Raw genomic sequence first — 18,165 nt, 5'->3', positions numbered from 1 at the left:
GGTTTTTACGCTAACAGATTTTGAGTTGTGGGGAGATGGCAGAAGTTGTCCTCCTTCACTTGTTTGATGAGGAGGCCTAATTTTACTTCAAATGCTTTGACATGTGATTGCATATCACAGATGAGCTTCCCCTTTCCTTGAAGTTGCAAATTGAAACTTTTGAGTAGCTCTGTTACATCTGTCAGAAAGGCAAGGTGCCATTTCCATTCTGTATCATTGAGCTCTGGTACTTCTTTGTTTTTTGAAAGCAGAAAAGCTGTAATCTGTGGAAGTAAGTCATAGAAACGTTTCAAAACTGTCCCTCGACTCAGCCAACGGACTTCTGTGTGGTACAGAACATCTTCATAGTCATAATTTAGCTCAGACAGAAATTCCTGAAATTGTCTGTGGTTTAGTGCATGAGCTCTAATGAATTTCGATTTAAAGCTTTCGGTAAAGTCACGTAGAAGGGAAGTAATAAAATAATAAAAATAAAACATAATAAAATAATTCTCACGACGTTTCGGCCACAACGCAAGCAGCCGTCCTCAGGTGAAAACCAGGTCTGTCGAGACGACAGCGTCTGAATGAAACAGCACACGAGCTTGGAGCATATATACAAGCTGGGTTGGAAGGGGAGGGGGGAAAGGGCGCCTTGACAAAATAATTTGCATATCAAGAGGAATTTAGCATATTTATGGGAAATGCAGGAATGTAATTAGTATGCAGGATTAGCAGCATCAAAGGGAGGGGTAGCATTAATACTCCTTCCCTTTATTAATGCTACCCCTCCCTTTGATGCTGCTAATCCTGCATAATGCACGGGCATAATTAGTACTATTCACATACCTTCATTTCCCATATCCCCTCCCTTTCATGCTGCTAGTGCTGCATAATGCACGGGCATATGTAGTACTAATCACATTCCTGCATTTCCCATAAATATGCTAAATTCCTCTTGATATGCAAATTCCTTTGTCAAGGCGCCCAGCTTATATATATGCTCCAAGCTCGTGTGCTGTTTCGTTCAGACGCTGTCGCGTCGACAGACCTGGTTTTCACCTGAGGACGGCTGCTTGCGTTGTGGCCGAAACGTCGTGAGAATTATTTTTATTATGTTTTATTTTTATTATTTTATTACTTTCTTTCTACGTAGCTCTAATAAAGTTAGCACAAGATACCACAATTTTCATAACAGAGTCCCACTTCAGTGATTTACTACACAGCGCTTGTTGGTGGATGAGGCAGTGTATGGCTATTGGATGAAAATGGTTATGTTTGTCCATCTCTTGGTTAATGCGAGCAATTACTCCTTTCTTAGACCCCACCATGCTAGGAGCACCATCAGTTGTCACACTGGCAAGTTTAGCCCAGTTCAGCTCCAAACCATTCATAGTTTGGCAAACCTTTTCATAGATATCCTCTCCTGTAGTTGTCCCTTTGATGCTTTGCAGTGCAGCAAGCTCTTCTGTGACTTTGAAATAGTCATTCGTCCCACGAATAAAAATTAGAAGTTGTGCAGAATCACGAACATCATTGCTTTTGTCGAGTGCCAAGGAAAAATAGTAAAGTTTTTTGTGGAGTTTTTCAAATGCTGATGCAAATTGTCTCCCATTTCTTCAATTCTCCGTGTAATTGTAGGTCCTGAAAGACTCACTGTACTAAATCAATCGGCCTTCTCTGGACACATCTCTTTGGCAACAGAAAGAAGGCATTCTTTAACAAATTCTCCCTCCACGAATGGTCTGTCAGTGCACGCTATTAGCTTGGCAACTTGAAAACTTGCTCGCAGTGATGAAATATTTAGCTGCTTCTGCTTCACAAAAGTATTTTGCTGAGTTAATGTATTTTTCAGTTTTAATATTTTATCTTTTCTCACTTCTCCGACCAAACAATCATATTTATCTTTATGTTGAGTTTCATAGTGTCGACGTAAATTATATTCTTTGAACACAGACACTATATTTTGGCATATCAGACACACAGCTCTTTCCTTGTACTGCATGAAAAAGTAATCATAAGTCCACTGTTCTTTGAATATCTTACACTCAGAGTCAATTTTTCTCTTTCTTGACATCATTGTTTCCTATGGAGTCAAAATTGCTATTAGTAAAATACCAATATATATACAGCGCCACAAAAACAATATACCAGCAATAACTTTGCCCACACAGAGACATACAGACTGCACTGCCCATCAATGCAGTCTGATTGGGGGAACTCCGCTTTTACCCCAGGCTCACACTGGTGCGGGTGCCATTAAAAATTTAATTACACTTGCAGTTTTGTTCACAGCGCAGCCGGCCCCTCCCACATGCCCTGGCTTCCTCTGAGTCCTGGGAGGTGGAGTAGTAGTCCGGCTGCGCTGTTCGGTTCCTCCCACCGCCTGAAGCTTGATTGCGGCCGGACTACAATTCCCATGATCCAGCGCTTCAGCCGGCCAGCCAATCGGCAGCGGCCGCCCCTCTCCCTCTTCCACCAATGACCGTCCTTCTCATGTAGAAAATAAGTAACAGACAGGCAGTGGCGGAAAAAACACCCTGCAGGCCGGATAAATGTCCTCGGCGGGCCGCATGTGGCCCGCGGGCCGTAGTTTGAGGACCCCTGGTGTAAACCATGAGGTCCCATGGGAGGCAAAACGTTAACCGTAAAACCGTTAACCGAAGTCACTGTTAACTGCGGGACTACTGTATGTATATACATAATATCAGTTGGCTGCGGTAGTGTAGCAGTTAGCACACTGCACTTGCAATCCAGGGATGGCCGGTCTGATTTGATCTCCTTGGGAGGCAGTTGAAGCAATTTGTTACGTGAACCCCCCCCCCCCCCCGCTTCTGTCCTCCAAGCTACATAAATAGGTACACCAGTTCGGTACAACAGCAGGTTGCATGTGTTAGGGCAAAGTGTGAGAACTCCCACCTTCTTTCGCGAGCAGTGGCCTGAACAAGAAATTGCACCTTTATCATTATTTCACTCTCAGTGCTGTGCTACTACTACACTCCACATTCATCACAACTCCTTTTCTCTGAGCTATCGCATGCATGCTATAAAGTGGATGTGTTTATCCATGTGCGAATGGAGCAGTGGAACATTGGTTAATGCACTGTCCCATAAACCTGAAAACCATCAGTGGCGAGCGCATCACACACCTGCTTTCTTGGGTTTACATTGGCTACCAGTCGAGTGGACTATAAGATCCTGCTGCTGACTTACAAGACACCCATTGGATTATCCCCGCAATATATACAGAAACTGATCCATCATTATGGACCAACGTGGTGGCTGAGCCCTTCGGATCGCCTTCTTCTTCTAATTACTCTAAGATCAAAGCTCATTTCCTCTGCCGCTGGAAAGTCTTGTAATGTTTTGCCTTTGCCAATAAGAAAATCAGAATTGTAAGCTATATTTACCCCCTACTTCTGGGCGTTTATCCTGGTTCTGTTTATTTCCTGCTTTCGATACACGGAGTGCATTGGGGTCTACAGATAAAATGCACATTACAAGTGAAGTATTGGAATGACGGCAGGAAACTCCTTGACGGGTAACACACTTTTTATTACATCTTGACTTGTCACTATACAACGTGTGGTCTCTATTCCTCAGACTACGCACACACTTCACTCGACACGTGTAGACTCTATTCCTCTGGCTACACACACTGCACTTGACTCGTGTAGATTCTATTCCTCCAACTACACACTGTACTTGACTCGTGTAGATTCTATTCCTCCAACTACACACTGTACTTGACTCGTGTAGATTCTATTCCTCCAACTACACACTGTACTTGACTCGTAACGTCCGTGGAGCCTACCAGCCCACCCCAGCTTGGGCGTGGGCCACAACCTCTGAGTCCCACGAGCCGGCCCTCTCACGGACGTTCGGCCCCGGGTCCCAGGGTTCCGCCGCTGGGTCACACAGAGTCCCGGTCCCTACAGGACAGCGGGACTAGGTACCGCAGGGCTCTAGCTCTTCATCCCCCGTCTTCAGTCTTCGCTGGTTACTCGCTCCCCGTGCGCCTGTGCGCATCCCCTTATATAGTCCCCGCTCACGGGAGACAGAGCGTATGCGGACCTCGACGTGAGCATCGCTCCTTAGTTAACCAATCACGACGCGCTGTTCCTACGATCCGTTTTCCCCAGCGCGTGTTTCCACTACACACCGGCACACAGCCAATCACTACCACATAACCCCCGACCCCGCGCTGACCCCTGATCCCTCACCGTCAGCGCGCGTCACCAACACACACAGCCAATCACTACGCGCTGGCACACGATCCCCACCCCAGCGCATATCACCACTACATCACCCCCTCCCACATAGCTCGCAGCCGGCCCGGCTGCTAAACAACAACACAACACAACGTCAACACAACAGAAACCCCCCCCCCCCCCCCCAGTGTGCCCCGTACCGCAACAACAACAACACAACAACAACAACAACCTATGTACAAATCGACAACCAACACAATAAAAGTCAACAACAACACACACAACACCTAGATAAGAAGCTATGTACAGCCCGACGAACAACACAATAAAAGCGAATTCCGGAAAATGAACGTGTCCAGTGTCTCTGCGACCAAAGGCAGTGACGAGGCGCTCCGGCCGCCTCGACTCCTCATTCGGTAGATCATGAAAAGTAGCGCGACCTAGCGCGAGTCCGCCTGGCCGGTCCGTCGTATGGGACGGGACGCTGACGACCGTCCGGTGGCTCCGGCTGCTCTGGACGGCGCGGATCGGGTCTGGAAGGACCGGCCGCGCCGCGAAGATCCGGCCGCCGGTGGTCGGCAGCTGTCAGTTCCGAGACACCTGGGAGCGGATCAGGCGGAGACATGTGAGGATCAGGCAGAGACATTTCCCCCCTTGGGTCGTCGGTCACGTCACATGCTCGGCCCTCACGACACAAAGGGAGGCCATATGGAGGCGAGAACGGTTTCAGTCGGGAGGGGTGGACGTACCAACGGCGCTTTCCCCATTTTATTTGAACGCACTGGGGGCGTGCAACCCGCACGACCTCCACATGATCACTCCCTCTCAAGCGCGTCACCGGCACACAGCCAATCACTACCACATAACCCCCGACCCCGCGCTGACCCCTGATCCCTCACCGTCAGCGCACGTCACCAACACACACAGCCAATCACTACGCGCTGGCACACGATCCCCACCCCAGCGCGTATCACCACTACACAAGTATAAATGATCATTAGCATTGATTTGATCTTCACTAACCTACATTTTGACTTAAAGCTTTCGTGACTGCAGGAATTCATACTCTTTGGGTCTTTCGGTAAAGTCACGCATATATAAAAAAAAAATATCGAAGTTTCGATCGCAACACAAGCAATCGTCTTCAGGTGAATTTTTTTTTACAGCAGTCTAACTGCTAAGGCAGGTGAAATAGAGCGAGAGAACTACTGCAGCAAGAGGTTATATAGGTTTTAGATAGGTACAACCCAAGGGTAAGTGGGCGGGGGTAGAGATGGAATTTAGAGATTAGCATGTCAATCTGTTACTGTAATCCCACGACTACGGTGCCGAAGAAGCCATTGTATTGTATTGCCAGAGATTAGAGATTAGCATGTCAATGTGAGATGGCTCCCGCAGCAGCGGCAGTGTTAATGAGACACATTCAGTCTAATAAACAACGAGAGCCACCACCAGATTGAGGAAAAAGGGAAGCAGCGGCAGTGTTAATGAGACACATTCAGTCTATTAAACAACGAGAGCCACCACCAGATTGAGGAAAAAGGGAAGCAGCGGCTATGTTAGTGAGACATTTAGTCTGTAAATGTAAATAAATTTAACAAGGTAATGTGACTCAAAGAGTCAGAAATAACTGTGAACATCGGCAGGTAGGATGGAAGCAATACAGCCAGTTACGACTTTACCAGGTTAATTACATCCTTTCAATGATTGCTCAGTTTGTACCCATATTTTCGTTTGAAATGTGTTTATATATCTAGATGGATTCATGAACAAATCTTTGTTGATAGCCAGTGGGTTTGCATAGTACATTCGTCTTGGAGAAATCAATATCATGTGTGACCACAGCATTAAAACAATGATCAGCCATGGCCGAAGTATCAGTCTTACCGTGTTTCAGATCCGCCCTGTGTTCACAAGCATGGTCTGAGACATATCGCTTGGTTTCTCCAATGTAACTGCTGCCGCAGACACAAATTAGTTTCATCTTCTTGGTTCTTTCGGTAAAGTCATGTAGAAGGGAAATAATAAAATAATAAAAAGAAAACATATTATTTCCCTTCTACGTGACTTTACCTAAAGAATCAAGAAGATGAACCCCTGCAGTCACGAAAGCTTTAAATCGAAATTTAAAACAAATGAGTTTGTAGACACCGGGGCATTGCTGTTACGGATCACATCCCTCACAGATGGAATCAGATCACCAATTGTATGTGTAGTGGTGGTGTTGACGTGCGCCGACAGTGATGGATCACGGGGCGGCACGGGGTGCGGGGTTGGGCACGCGATGTGGGCGTGGTGTGGAAGCGCGCGCCGGGAGTGAGGGATTACGGGCGGCGCGGCGTGGGTGGTGAGGCGCGCTGACACGAGGTGGGAAAAGAGGATCGTAGCCAGCGCCCGGTGATTGGTCAAATGGGATAGGTGCTCTCAGCGACGTCCGCAGGAGGGGTATAAAGGGTGACGCGTGAGAGCACTCGTGGTTGTTAACCAGTTGAAGATTGAAGACAGAGTTGAAGGAGTAGAGCCCGAGACCCTTAGTCCCGCCGTCCTTATCGGGACCGGGGCCCTGTGTGGCTCGAAGGCGAGACTGTGGGACCCGTGGTCCGACGCCCATGTGGGTCGGGACTGTGGGACCCAGAGTCGAGACGGACACCCCGGCTGGGTGTGTTCCGAGAGCCCGTGTTGGTGTAGCCAGGAGGACTGTGTAGGGTTAGGCTGGTGTTAGCCACCCGAGTAACTGAGTGGGTGTTGGTCACCCGAGTAACTAAGTGGGTGTTGGTCACCCGAGTAGCTAAGTGGGTGTTGGTCACCCGTGTAGCTAAGTGGGTGTTGGTCACCCGTGTAAATATAGGTGGTTCAAATAAAAGAGTGTGCTACCCGTGAAGTCGTCTCCCGCCGAGTTACTACATTACAACTGGCGTCAGAAGTAAACCTGTCTTCAAGAAGAATGGACACTAGGAAGACTACCCGTACCCACGAGCGAGGTCGGGAGGACGACGGCGTGCCGGAGACACCAACCTCGGGAGGAGAGGACGAGGAGTTGCCGCCGATGCAGCACTTCGCGGCGATGGCCGACGCTCCGCTCGCCTCCGACACCAGCCTACAGGACGCACACTCCCGCCTGGCGGAGTTGCTGCTCGCCGCCGCTGCAATTTTGGCGGAAATCTCCGTTCCAGCGGGCGGAGGGACGGCTGCGGGGTTGGAGGAGGGAGCGAGGCTGGAGGGATCCCGCCAGAAGGCGCTTCGCGCCAAAAGTTTTGAAGTTGGCGCCGTTTTTGAGGGTCCGCCATCGATTGGCGGGAAGCGCGGACACCACGTGGCCGGAGATCTCCACTCAGCGCAGCCCGCGTCATCAGCGCGCGCCGGAGCTCTCCATTTTGCGCCTGCAGACGGAGCCGACATTTTCCACAACCACAGCGGCGTGCGGGAAAATCGCTCCGACATCGACGACGATCGGGTCCTTCAGCAAAGATTGCCCGCGCTGTCGGCGTTCAAGGCGGATGGGGGCGACTGGGGAGCCTTCCAACGAAGGTTCCTCGCACATCAAGAAATGTCGGGGTGGTTCGACACCACTGCCCTGCGCGCGCTGCCAGCGATGCTCGACGACGACGCGCTTGCAGCCTTCACATCTGCTACAAGGTCGTCCCGCTCAACGCTCCAGGCCGCGCTACACCTAATGGCTAAGGTGTTCGGGCCGCCGCCGGGAGTGAGGGATTACGGGCGGCGCGGCGTGGGTGGTGAGGCGCGCTGACACGAGGTGGGAAAAGAGGATCGTAGCCAGCGCCCGGTGATTGGTCAATTGGGATAGGTTCTCTCAGCGACGTCCGCAGGAGGGGTATAAAGGGTGACGCGCGAGAGCACTCGTGGTTGTTAACCAGTTGAAGATTGAAGACGGAGTTGAAGGAGTAGAGCCCGAGACCCCTAGTCCCGCCGTCCTTATCGGGACCGGGGCCCTGTGTGGCTCGAAGGCGAGACTGTGGGACCCGTGGTCCGACGCCCATGTGGGTCGGGACTGTGGGACCCAGAGTCGAGACGGACACCCCGGCTGGGTGTGTTCCGAGAGGCTACGGGGCGTAAGAGCCCGTGTTGGTGTAGCCAGGAGGACTGTGTAGGGTTAGGCTGGTGTTAGCCACCCGATTAACTGAGTGGGTGTTGGTCACCCGAGTAACTAAGTGGGTGTTGGTCACCCGAGTAGCTAAGTGGGTGTTGGTCACCCGTGTAGCTAAGTGGGTGTTGGTCACCCGTGTAAATATAGTTGGTTCAAATAAAAGAGTGTGCTACCCGTGAAGTCGTCTCCCGCCGAGTTACTACACTACAACTGGCGTCAGAAGTAAACCTGTCTTCAAGAAGAATGGACACTAGGAAGACTACCCGTACCCACGAGCGAGGTCGGGAGGACGACGGCGTGCCGGAGACACCAACCTCGGGAGGAGAGGACGAGGAGTTGCCGCCGATGCAGCACTTCGCGGCGATGGCCGACGCTCCGCTCGCCTCCGACACCAGCCTACAGGACGCACACTCCCGCCTGGCGGAGTTGCTGCTCGCCGCCGCTGCAATTTTGGCGGAAATCTCCGTTCCAGCGGGCGGAGGGACGGCTGCGGGGTTGGAGGAGGGAGCGAGGCTGGAGGGATCCCGCCAGAAGCCGCTTCGCGCCAAAAGTTTTGAAGTTGGCGCCGTTTTTGAGGGTCCGCCATCGATTGGCGGGAAGCGCGGACACCACGTGGCCGGAGATCTCCACTCAGCGCAGCCCGCGTCATCAGCGCGCGCCGGAGCTCTCCATTTTGCGCCTGCAGACGGAGCCGACATTTTCCACAACCACAGCGGCGCGCGGGAAAATCGCTCCGACATCGATGACGATCGGGTCCTTCAGCAAAGATTGCCCGCGCTGTCGGCGTTCAAGGCGGATGGGGGCGACTGGGGAGCCTTCCAACGAAGGTTCCTCGCACATCAAGAAATGTCGGGGTGGTCCGACACCACTGCCCTGCGCGCGCTGCCAGCGATGCTCGACGACGACGCGCTTGCAGCCTTCACATCTGCTACAAGGTCGTCCCGCTCAACGCTCCAGGCCGCGCTACACCTAATGGCTAAGGTGTTCGGGCCGCCGCCGGGAGTGAGGGATTACGGGCGGCGCGGCGTGGGTGGTGAGGCGCGCTGACACGAGGTGGGAAAAGAGGATCGTAGCCAGCGCCCGGTGATTGGTCAATTGGGATAGGTTCTCTCAGCGACGTCCGCAGGAGGGGTATAAAGGGTGACGCGCGAGAGCACTCGTGGTTGTTAACCAGTTGAAGATTGAAGACGGAGTTGAAGGAGTAGAGCCCGAGACCCCTAGTCCCGCCGTCCTTATCGGGACCGGGGCCCTGTGTGGCTCGAAGGCGAGACTGTGGGACCCGTGGTCCGACGCCCATGTGGGTCGGGACTGTGGGACCCAGAGTCGAGACGGACACCCCGGCTGGGTGTGTTCCGAGAGGCTACGGGGCGTAAGAGCCCGTGTTGGTGTAGCCAGGAGGACTGTGTAGGGTTAGGCTGGTGTTAGCCACCCGATTAACTGAGTGGGTGTTGGTCACCCGAGTAACTAAGTGGGTGTTGGTCACCCGAGTAGCTAAGTGGGTGTTGGTCACCCGTGTAGCTAAGTGGGTGTTGGTCACCCGTGTAAATATAGTTGGTTCAAATAAAAGAGTGTGCTACCCGTGAAGTCGTCTCCCGACGAGTTACTACATTACATATGTACTGTGTTGAATCGAACCTGGATCTTGTGTTTGCTCATGATTTTGGAAATGTTTTGGTGACCCCTGCTATGTATGGCAATGTGATGGTTTTGATTGGGTCCTCAGGTGGTTCTCTCCCAACGGTTGGGGTGACAGTTGGGCTAGATGGTGGTGGGAGTCAGGTTTTAGATAGGCATCCGTGTGGGTGGCTTTCCTGTAGACAGTATCCCAATGAGCCATCTGGTCTCATTACGATTAAAACATCCGAGGTATATTACTTGTAAATTCCATCTCTAGCCCCGCCCACTTACCCTTGGGTTATATCCATCTCAAACCTATATAACCTTTTGCTACAGTAGTTCTCTCGCTATATTTCTCCTGCCTCAGCAGTTCGCCTGCTGTACAATTTTTTCACCTGAATACGATTGCTTGCATTGCGATCGAAATGTCGTGATTTTTTAAGTATTTTTTCTATCTATGTGACTTTACCAAAAAACCCAAAGAGTATGACCTGCATTTGGTATATAACCTTGCCCTGGCAATCCAAGCAGCCACTGTCAACGACGTAAAATTCACTCTGAAGCGAAACCTACACACTATGGGGCAGGGTTCTTTATTGCAAGGCCGGCGGGTCACTGGCAGCCCCTGCTGTCCTTTAGTGCGGCCCTTGATGTGGGATCCCTCGACAATACACAAATGTGAAGACAATCCCCATCATCATCGTGCTACTGTCACACCGCAAAGGTTTCACGTGTGTGGCAGCCCTCACACTGATGATGTCTTATTAGTGAAAGTGGCCCCCCTCTGAAAATCAGTGAAGATCACTGCCATGGGGGAATATTTCTAGAAATGGAAGCTCAAGCTAAATCCCCACACAACAACAGTCACTGCATTTAATCTTGACAATAGGAGCGTCAAGCACACACTCTGAAAGTTACCTTCTTCAGAAACTCTGTGCAACACGACATCTCTCCAACTTCTTTTGGAGTGAAGCTGGACCTGCCATGACCACTTGAAAAATATAACCGCCAAGTCCAAATCAAGGGTTATCCTTGTCCATAAACTGGCAAGCACAAGCTGGGGATCAACAGCACCCAGTGCTACGGACATCAATGATGGCCCTTGTGTACTCTGTAGCCATGTACTCTGCACCAGTATTGACCAGAAGTAGTCACACTCGACTTGTTGATGTCCAAGTGAACACTGCAATGTGGTGTATTACTGGAACCCTCAAGTTGACCCCAACACCCTGGCTACCCATGCTGTCACAAATCTCTCTCCCACCCATTCACTGCGACACTGCAACCAGTGCCGGATTAAGCTAGTGCGGGGTCTGTAGTATATACAGGGTGTTTAACAGAGATTAACCCAATTTGAAATCGCTATATCTCTGCAACCACGAACCGCCCATGAATGAAACTCTTACCCCTTGAAAGGGCGGGGCATAGAATTTCAAATGATTATCGCTAGATGCCTCTCCCAGCCCACAAACAGCGCCTAGCCTCAGTCATTCGCAAGACACACTGTCTCAACGTTGGAGAGGTCGCACGGGAACCCAAGACTTGGCGCTAAACTCTTGGCCCCAAAGATCCCCAGACATCACACCCTGTAACCTTTTCTTGTGGGGATACGTCAAAGACCGTGTTTTTGTGCCACCATTAGCGACTAATCTGGATGACCTCAAAAACAGAATCACGGCAGTGGTGACTTCAGTGCAAGACATTTTGAGAGGCGTTTGGGACGAATTCAACTATTGTCTCGATGTTGTCCGTACAGCAGGTGGAGGGCACATAGAGCATTTATAAAATGGTTAGCAAAACTTGATTACTCATTAAACCGTTTGTAACTGTTTATGTAATTGTAACATGTTGCCATCGAGAAATATACTGCTTTGAAATTTGGTCTATAATTTTAAAACACCCTGTATTATAAAGGGGCCCAAAATAAAATAAAAACTCGGAAATATGATTTTTTTTTAACACGATTTTTTACTTGCATAGTAAAGTTATTGTTTTTATTTGCTATACAGCCAGATAATACGACAAATAGCTAACCTTAAACACCCAATCGTTCATTTAAAAGTTGAAGGCAGTATAGTACTATAGTAATAGAGCATAATCACTTAACTGGAATTAATAGCTTGAAAGCATTTAGCCATTTTTTTCTGATGCTGTAAACATTATTTGCAATTTAGTTGTTTTAAGTTGTGGCTGCCCGATGTAACACATTCGTATCTGGACACCTATGTTTAGCATCCAGAATCTTATGAGATGGGGTGCATTCGAAGTGGTTTTGTTAATGTCTCTCTGTGTTTGTGTCTCTCTCTGCGTGGGTGTGCCTCTCGGTGTGTCTCTCTCTCCTTCCCTCGATGTGGTGTCGTTTGTTTGTCCAACGACCTGGATGTCTTACTAGTACAGCTACTGTTGCCGTTGGTTCGTTTACATTGACATGCTAATCTCTCACAATACAATGGCCACCTCCTCAGCTCTCGCAGCTCTCGCATCAACCACAACCCCCCCTTCCCCCATATATCGGTTCCCATCTTTGGATTTCCCACTCGCTTAGGCACAATCTCGAGCCCCACCCTCTTGCCCGATGCGGCAACCACCCTCTTCCCCCTTCTCGGCTCTATATATAAGGACGTGTTTCAGCAGCCTGTCGTGATCTATTATTTTTTTCTACCTACGTGACTTTACCGAAAAAAACAAAGAGTATGGATTCCTGCAGTCACGAAAGCTTCAAATCGAGTTTGAATATAAGATAATATACTTCTTTAAAGGCAGGCAATATATGTTCCAAGGGAAACATGTTAAACTGTATCATATTGTATAATGATTGTGGTGGCACAAGCTGGATGAAGCTAAATCAGCAAACCAATTAATTACCGCGACTGGTGTTGACTTTAACAATGATGTTTTTTTTTGCTTTTAAAGGCCACCCGAAGACCCGTGCCTTCATTACGCACGGCGGGACTAACGGCGTCTACGAGGCAATATACCATGGCGTCCCCATGCTCGGCTTCCCGCTTTTTGGCGACCAAAAGGACAACCTCCTGAGAGTGCAGACGCGTGGGGTTGCTATCGTGCTGGACATCAACACGGTCACTGCCCAGGAGATCCGAGATGCAGTCGGCTTGCTCATCAACAACAGCAGGTGCGTGCACAGCAACGGCATTACTTGTACGTGTACCATCCTTTCCAGTTCATTATAGACAGCAACAATTAATTAACACAAAGGAGTTGACATGTGGGATGATATAACGTCAATCCTATATCAATTAACCTACATTAAATACGGCAACATGAATGTAAAGAGATGGTTCTCACATTGCTCGGGGTTGATGTGAGTGTTCCTCTGGGGGTCTGGAAACTCTAGTTCTGCCAGCTCTGAGCAGTGGTGAACGAATGCTAAAGTAGCAGCAGTTATATTAGCTCAAGACACTAGTGTCAGGGGCATGAATGGTCTAGCCCAGTGGTTCTCAAACTTCTTTTTGCACCTGTACCCATGATTGAATTTCGCTTCAACCGAGTACCCCTTTGCCTGATCCAACATGGTTCTGAGAAATAAATGTATTAATAACCAATTGCCCAATTTGTGAGGCATCCTAACTAGTTAGTAATTGCAAGCAAATAACAAAAAAATACACGGACGCTCACCATGCGTGACAAAATGTATTCACGCTCACTGGTTACTCTTGGAAACCACATTGTTTACGATCAATTAGTTTAGAAAGATCTTTATATTGTTCTAGGTTACCATGTGGATTTACATTTTATTGTAGTTATTTAACATTGGTAAATTCCTATATTATTATTCACCAATGGCCCCATTGTATGATATTTCGCACATTTATAAAATACCTCACATACACCCGGGGACATTGCCATATACTCCCAGTGGTCCATGTACCCCCAGCTGAGAACCACTGGTTTAACCTGCTGTTAGCATTGGGGCATTGGTCCTCTGCATTTGAAAAATATACCACACTTTGCCCAGCAACCATAACAAAGGCTTTGGCCAATAATGCACTGCAGTTTACCCACATAGAACAACGTGTCTACCCACAATGCATCGCACCCTTGCCCGTGATTCAATGCAGCCACCCCGACAACAACATTGATACCGGTATGACCTTGAGGTGACCCGCACCATGCCCTCTCTCGCCATTACTCCCTCACTAGGCTCATCCTACCCAGGTATTATCCAGAAGCCTTCATCGCGTATTTCGACACTGATACAGCTTAGAAAAACCACAGATCACCCTGACTACGAGTTTAAGAGTGGCAGATGGTGGCGCCTGCAAAATGATCATTTAACGCATTGGCAAGATTAATTAACTATTGCGTCCCACCAACGCGATGTACCATGTACCTTCCTCTAATACATTATTCCCACGATGCCTTTATTCCCCAGAAATGTCCCCCATAAAATCCGTAGCAAAGTATGTTATATCAATGCGATTCAGAGGCTCCACACACTGTCCCGACAAAATGTCTATTATAGTTTTTGTTTTATTCAGAATAGACGCTCCTACCTCCTCTGTTTCCTGAGTACTATGTGATCCATTATGGGGGTTGGCAATACTCAAGTTATGGAGCCTCCGCTAGGCTGTGCTAGCTAGTCGCTGCTATGAATAACTAAACCGACGTGGTGCTTATGCCCGCCACGTCTTGGCCACACATGGCTACCCTTTTCAAATCTACTCACTCACTGGGCCACCAGGCACGCGCACATATAATATATTCTCCTATAATGTGGTGGTAGCTGCGTTCCTGAAAAACACCGCGTTATGGAATATTCGCGTTATAATAAATTAATGATATAATATTTTAGGTACAGCACAGTCCGCGATAATACGCGAGATGCATACGCAGGCTGAACAAAAACTGAGGTTCGTGGGTAGCATCTAGAAGCATTCAACAGCATACCGCATTGTGTAATGCTATGCCAAGGCAGCCGTACGACCGCTTATTCCAACTCGCGTGATGTAGTTCTCTTCACTCAATCTCCCATTCGCATCCGCGTTATAAAAAAGTGTTCCATAATACATTAATCGTGTTTCATACAATTCACGCTATGAAAACTACGCATTATAGGAGAACAGACTGTGTTTAGTATTTTTTATTGCAAAACATCTGTGCCGGTTTGAAACATTCAGGTTGGCCTTCCTTTGATTTACCATGGGTTTAACCAGACTGGATTGTGTGAGCTCATAGATCATTAAAATATCAGGGCACAGTCCCATCATTGAGCCTCTCTGGCAGGTGAGGCTGCATTGCCTCAGTCATGTAGCCTGTATGCTCATCCACTGCATGCCTAAGCCACTTCTGTTTGGCTGGATACAGGCAGCTAAATAAGCGTATAATGGGCTAGGGTAGAGAGATGGACTGATGTGGTATATATGGATGTGGAGCCAATTGGGCTTACCAATCGCTGGTACCAGCTGTGTCAAGATTGTCCTCTATAAAGGAAGCTCTGAAGGATGATACCGGGCAGCTGAATGCAGCTGCACTGCAACAACAATTCAAAATGAGTGAGTGCCATGTGACTAAAACGCAGCAAGTTTGCGTAGTAGGAAGTACAGGTGGTTTCATCTGTAAGCTATCTTAGTGAGTAAATCCATGGCACCTGGGTCTGTCGCATGATCTCAGGGCAGCAAGCTTTCAACGTGTCACGTGGCCTCAGTCCACCTAGACTGAAATATGAGCCGTGGTGATGTTGCCACCATTGAGTAGGGAATGGCCGTATCATCACAATTAAATTCGTTTTACTTCAAACGATATAAATGTGAATGTTGTTTGCAATAACCCTTGAAAAAACACATGCTTGCAGGGAGATATGTAACAAGAAACTTTAAATACAAAAAAAACTTTGGTTTTGCGTAAATTGTCTGCCTGTTGGCCCTGTGCTCTGATGCATGATGTCCACAGCTACCAGGAGAGCATTGAGCACCTCTCGCGCCTCCACCACGACCAGCCCGAGCGACCGATAGACCGCGCGGTGCACGCGCTGGAGTTCGTGATGCATCACGGCCACGCGCGCCACCTGCGCACAGCGGCTCATCAACTCGCCTGGTATCAGCTGCACTGCCTGGACGTGGTGGCCTTCCTGGGTGCTGCTGCAGGGTTCGCCCTCACGCTGCCTGTCCTCCTCTGCCGCCTGTGCTGCCACCACAGGAGGGCGGCCAAAGTGGCAGGAAAGAAGAGCAAGAAGGAGTGAGGGGAGCTGGGATCACTCTTATATGAAAATCAGTTATTTCCTTGGACAGAATTGAATGAATTGACAAAAGCAACACAGCTGTTGCTTTTGTCAATGAAAACACAATAATAGGTATTCTTTGGGTCTTTCAGTAAAGTCATGTAGGTATGTTCAAAATAATAAAACAAAAAAACTACGACGTTTTGATCGCAACACAAGCAACTGTTATGAGGAGGAAAAAATGAAGGAAAGCTACTCAAGGCAAGTTGTTTTAAAGGTTTAAAATGGGCGTAGCCTAAGTGTCAAAATGAAGTGGGTGGGGCACAAGTGCCGTAAAGTCGTAACTGGCTGTGATGTTTCCAATTTGTCACCTTCCGATGTTAGTTTTAGTTTACTAAAGATGGGACCTCCAGGACTCAAGTATAACCTTTTCTTGACTCCCCAATTTTACATTAATGTTAATTTCTAACATTAACATAACCATCTCCGCTTGTAATACAAATGTCAGGCTCTTTTCGAAGATAACTTCGGATTTGCTGAAAGCATACTACATTTGTTGAAAACAATATTTAAAAGAACATGTATAAAATCCAATGTTTTGGGGAAGAGATCTTCTTGATAGCACAGAGAGGCCAGAGATATAAAGGGGATAAAAATAGGCTTAATACAAATTAAATGTTTTATATATTCTAACTACCAGTTTTAAAAAATTGCATATGCATACTTACCTAGTAGTGGCTATTATGTATAATAATAAAAACAACTATTTCTAAATATTCTTTGGGTCTTTCGGTAAAGTCACGTAGATAGGTTGAAAGAAAATAACAAAACACTACGACGTTTCGATCACAACACAAGCGATCGTCATCAGGAGGAAAAAAGAGTAAAGCTGCTGAGGCAGACTGTTTTAAAGGTTTAGAATGGGTTTAGCCCAAGGGCCATAAACAAAATGGGCGGGGCTAGTGATTTTAATGTGAAAAATTAGCATGTTAATGTAAGATCGGAGGACGACGTCTACGATGGAAGGCGCGAAGGTGGCTATGTTAATGTGAGAGATTAGCATGTTAATGTAAGATCGCAGAGCCGCTGCTGTGTCGGCGCGTGAGGTGGCTGTGTTAGTGTGATAAATTTAACCTGTTAATGAAAATGTAAAATCAGAGAGCCGAAAATAACAACCAACATCGGAAGGTAGGGTGGAAACATCACAGACAGTTATGACTTAAACTGGTTAATAACGTCCTTCCAGTGATTGCTCAGTTGTACCCATCTTCTCGGTTGAAATTGTGTCTGTGTCTAAACATATGGATGGCTTCATGAACGAATCTTTGTTGATAGCCAGTGGGTTTGCAAAGTACCTTCTTCTTGGAGAAATCAATTTCGTGTGAGTCCACTGCATTAAAACAATGATCAGCCATGACTGAGGTATTGGTCCTTCCGTGTTTCAGATCTGCCTCATGTTCACAGTCCGAGACATGTTGCTTAGTTTCCCCAATGTAACTACTGCCGCAGAAACAGCTTAGTTTGTAGACGCCGGGGTTTTGCATGTCAGGGTTCACATCCTTCACAGATGGGATCAGATCACGAATTTTATGTACTGTGTTAAATCGAACCTGAATGTTGCATTTGTTCATGATTTTTCTAAATACACATATATCAAGAGCAAGTTATTAAATGTTTCAGGCACTTAGCGTTGTGGAATAATATGCTCCTGTGAACGAAAAGGCACACTCCACTTAGCAATGCGTTTCTGATCTCAATTATTTCAATCCGAGGAATTTAACTGACCTTACATTTCTGAGACTGAGAAATATAATGTGAGGTACACATATGAAACTAAAATAAAATTAAACAAAAAAAGGGATAATGTTTGTCTAGCACTCAATAATAAAGCTATACATGTGTAGTGACTGACTCGGCGACACTTCGCAACTACGGTTCCCAGTCAGGACAGCTGGTAAACTGCCTGACTGGCAACGCCGAGATGGTGAAGACGGTGACGATGGTGAAGACTCCAGCAGCATGACGGGGATCCCACTCCAAACGACAGCCCCGAGGTCCCCTCCCGGGGCCCCTCT

The 18,165-nt window shown here is 48.1% G+C and overlaps 1 protein-coding gene across 4 annotated transcripts in view; it reads left to right on the top strand.

Annotated features, from left to right (window-relative positions):
* The window catches only part of LOC144737978 (UDP-glucuronosyltransferase 2A2-like), a 44,318-nt gene extending 26,364 nt beyond the window's left edge, over positions 1 to 17,954 (top strand). For all 4 annotated transcript variants that reach the window (XM_078620897.1, XM_078620894.1, XM_078620896.1 and 1 more), the window contains 2 exons: positions 12,826 to 13,045; positions 15,823 to 17,954. In XM_078620897.1, coding sequence (XP_078477023.1) covers positions 12,826 to 13,045; positions 15,823 to 16,111 — 509 coding nt within the window. In that variant the 3' untranslated portion in view covers positions 16,112 to 17,954. The remainder of the gene's footprint in view (positions 1 to 12,825; positions 13,046 to 15,822) is intronic.
* Positions 17,955 to 18,165: the final 211 nt, after the last annotated feature.

This window comes from Lampetra planeri, chromosome 76, assembly GCF_965212315.1.
Source record: "Lampetra planeri chromosome 76, kcLamPlan1.2.h2, whole genome shotgun sequence".
In the NCBI taxonomy this organism is placed as follows: domain Eukaryota; kingdom Metazoa; phylum Chordata; class Hyperoartia; order Petromyzontiformes; family Petromyzontidae; genus Lampetra; species Lampetra planeri.
This window is presented reverse-complemented; position numbering and strand designations above follow the sequence as displayed.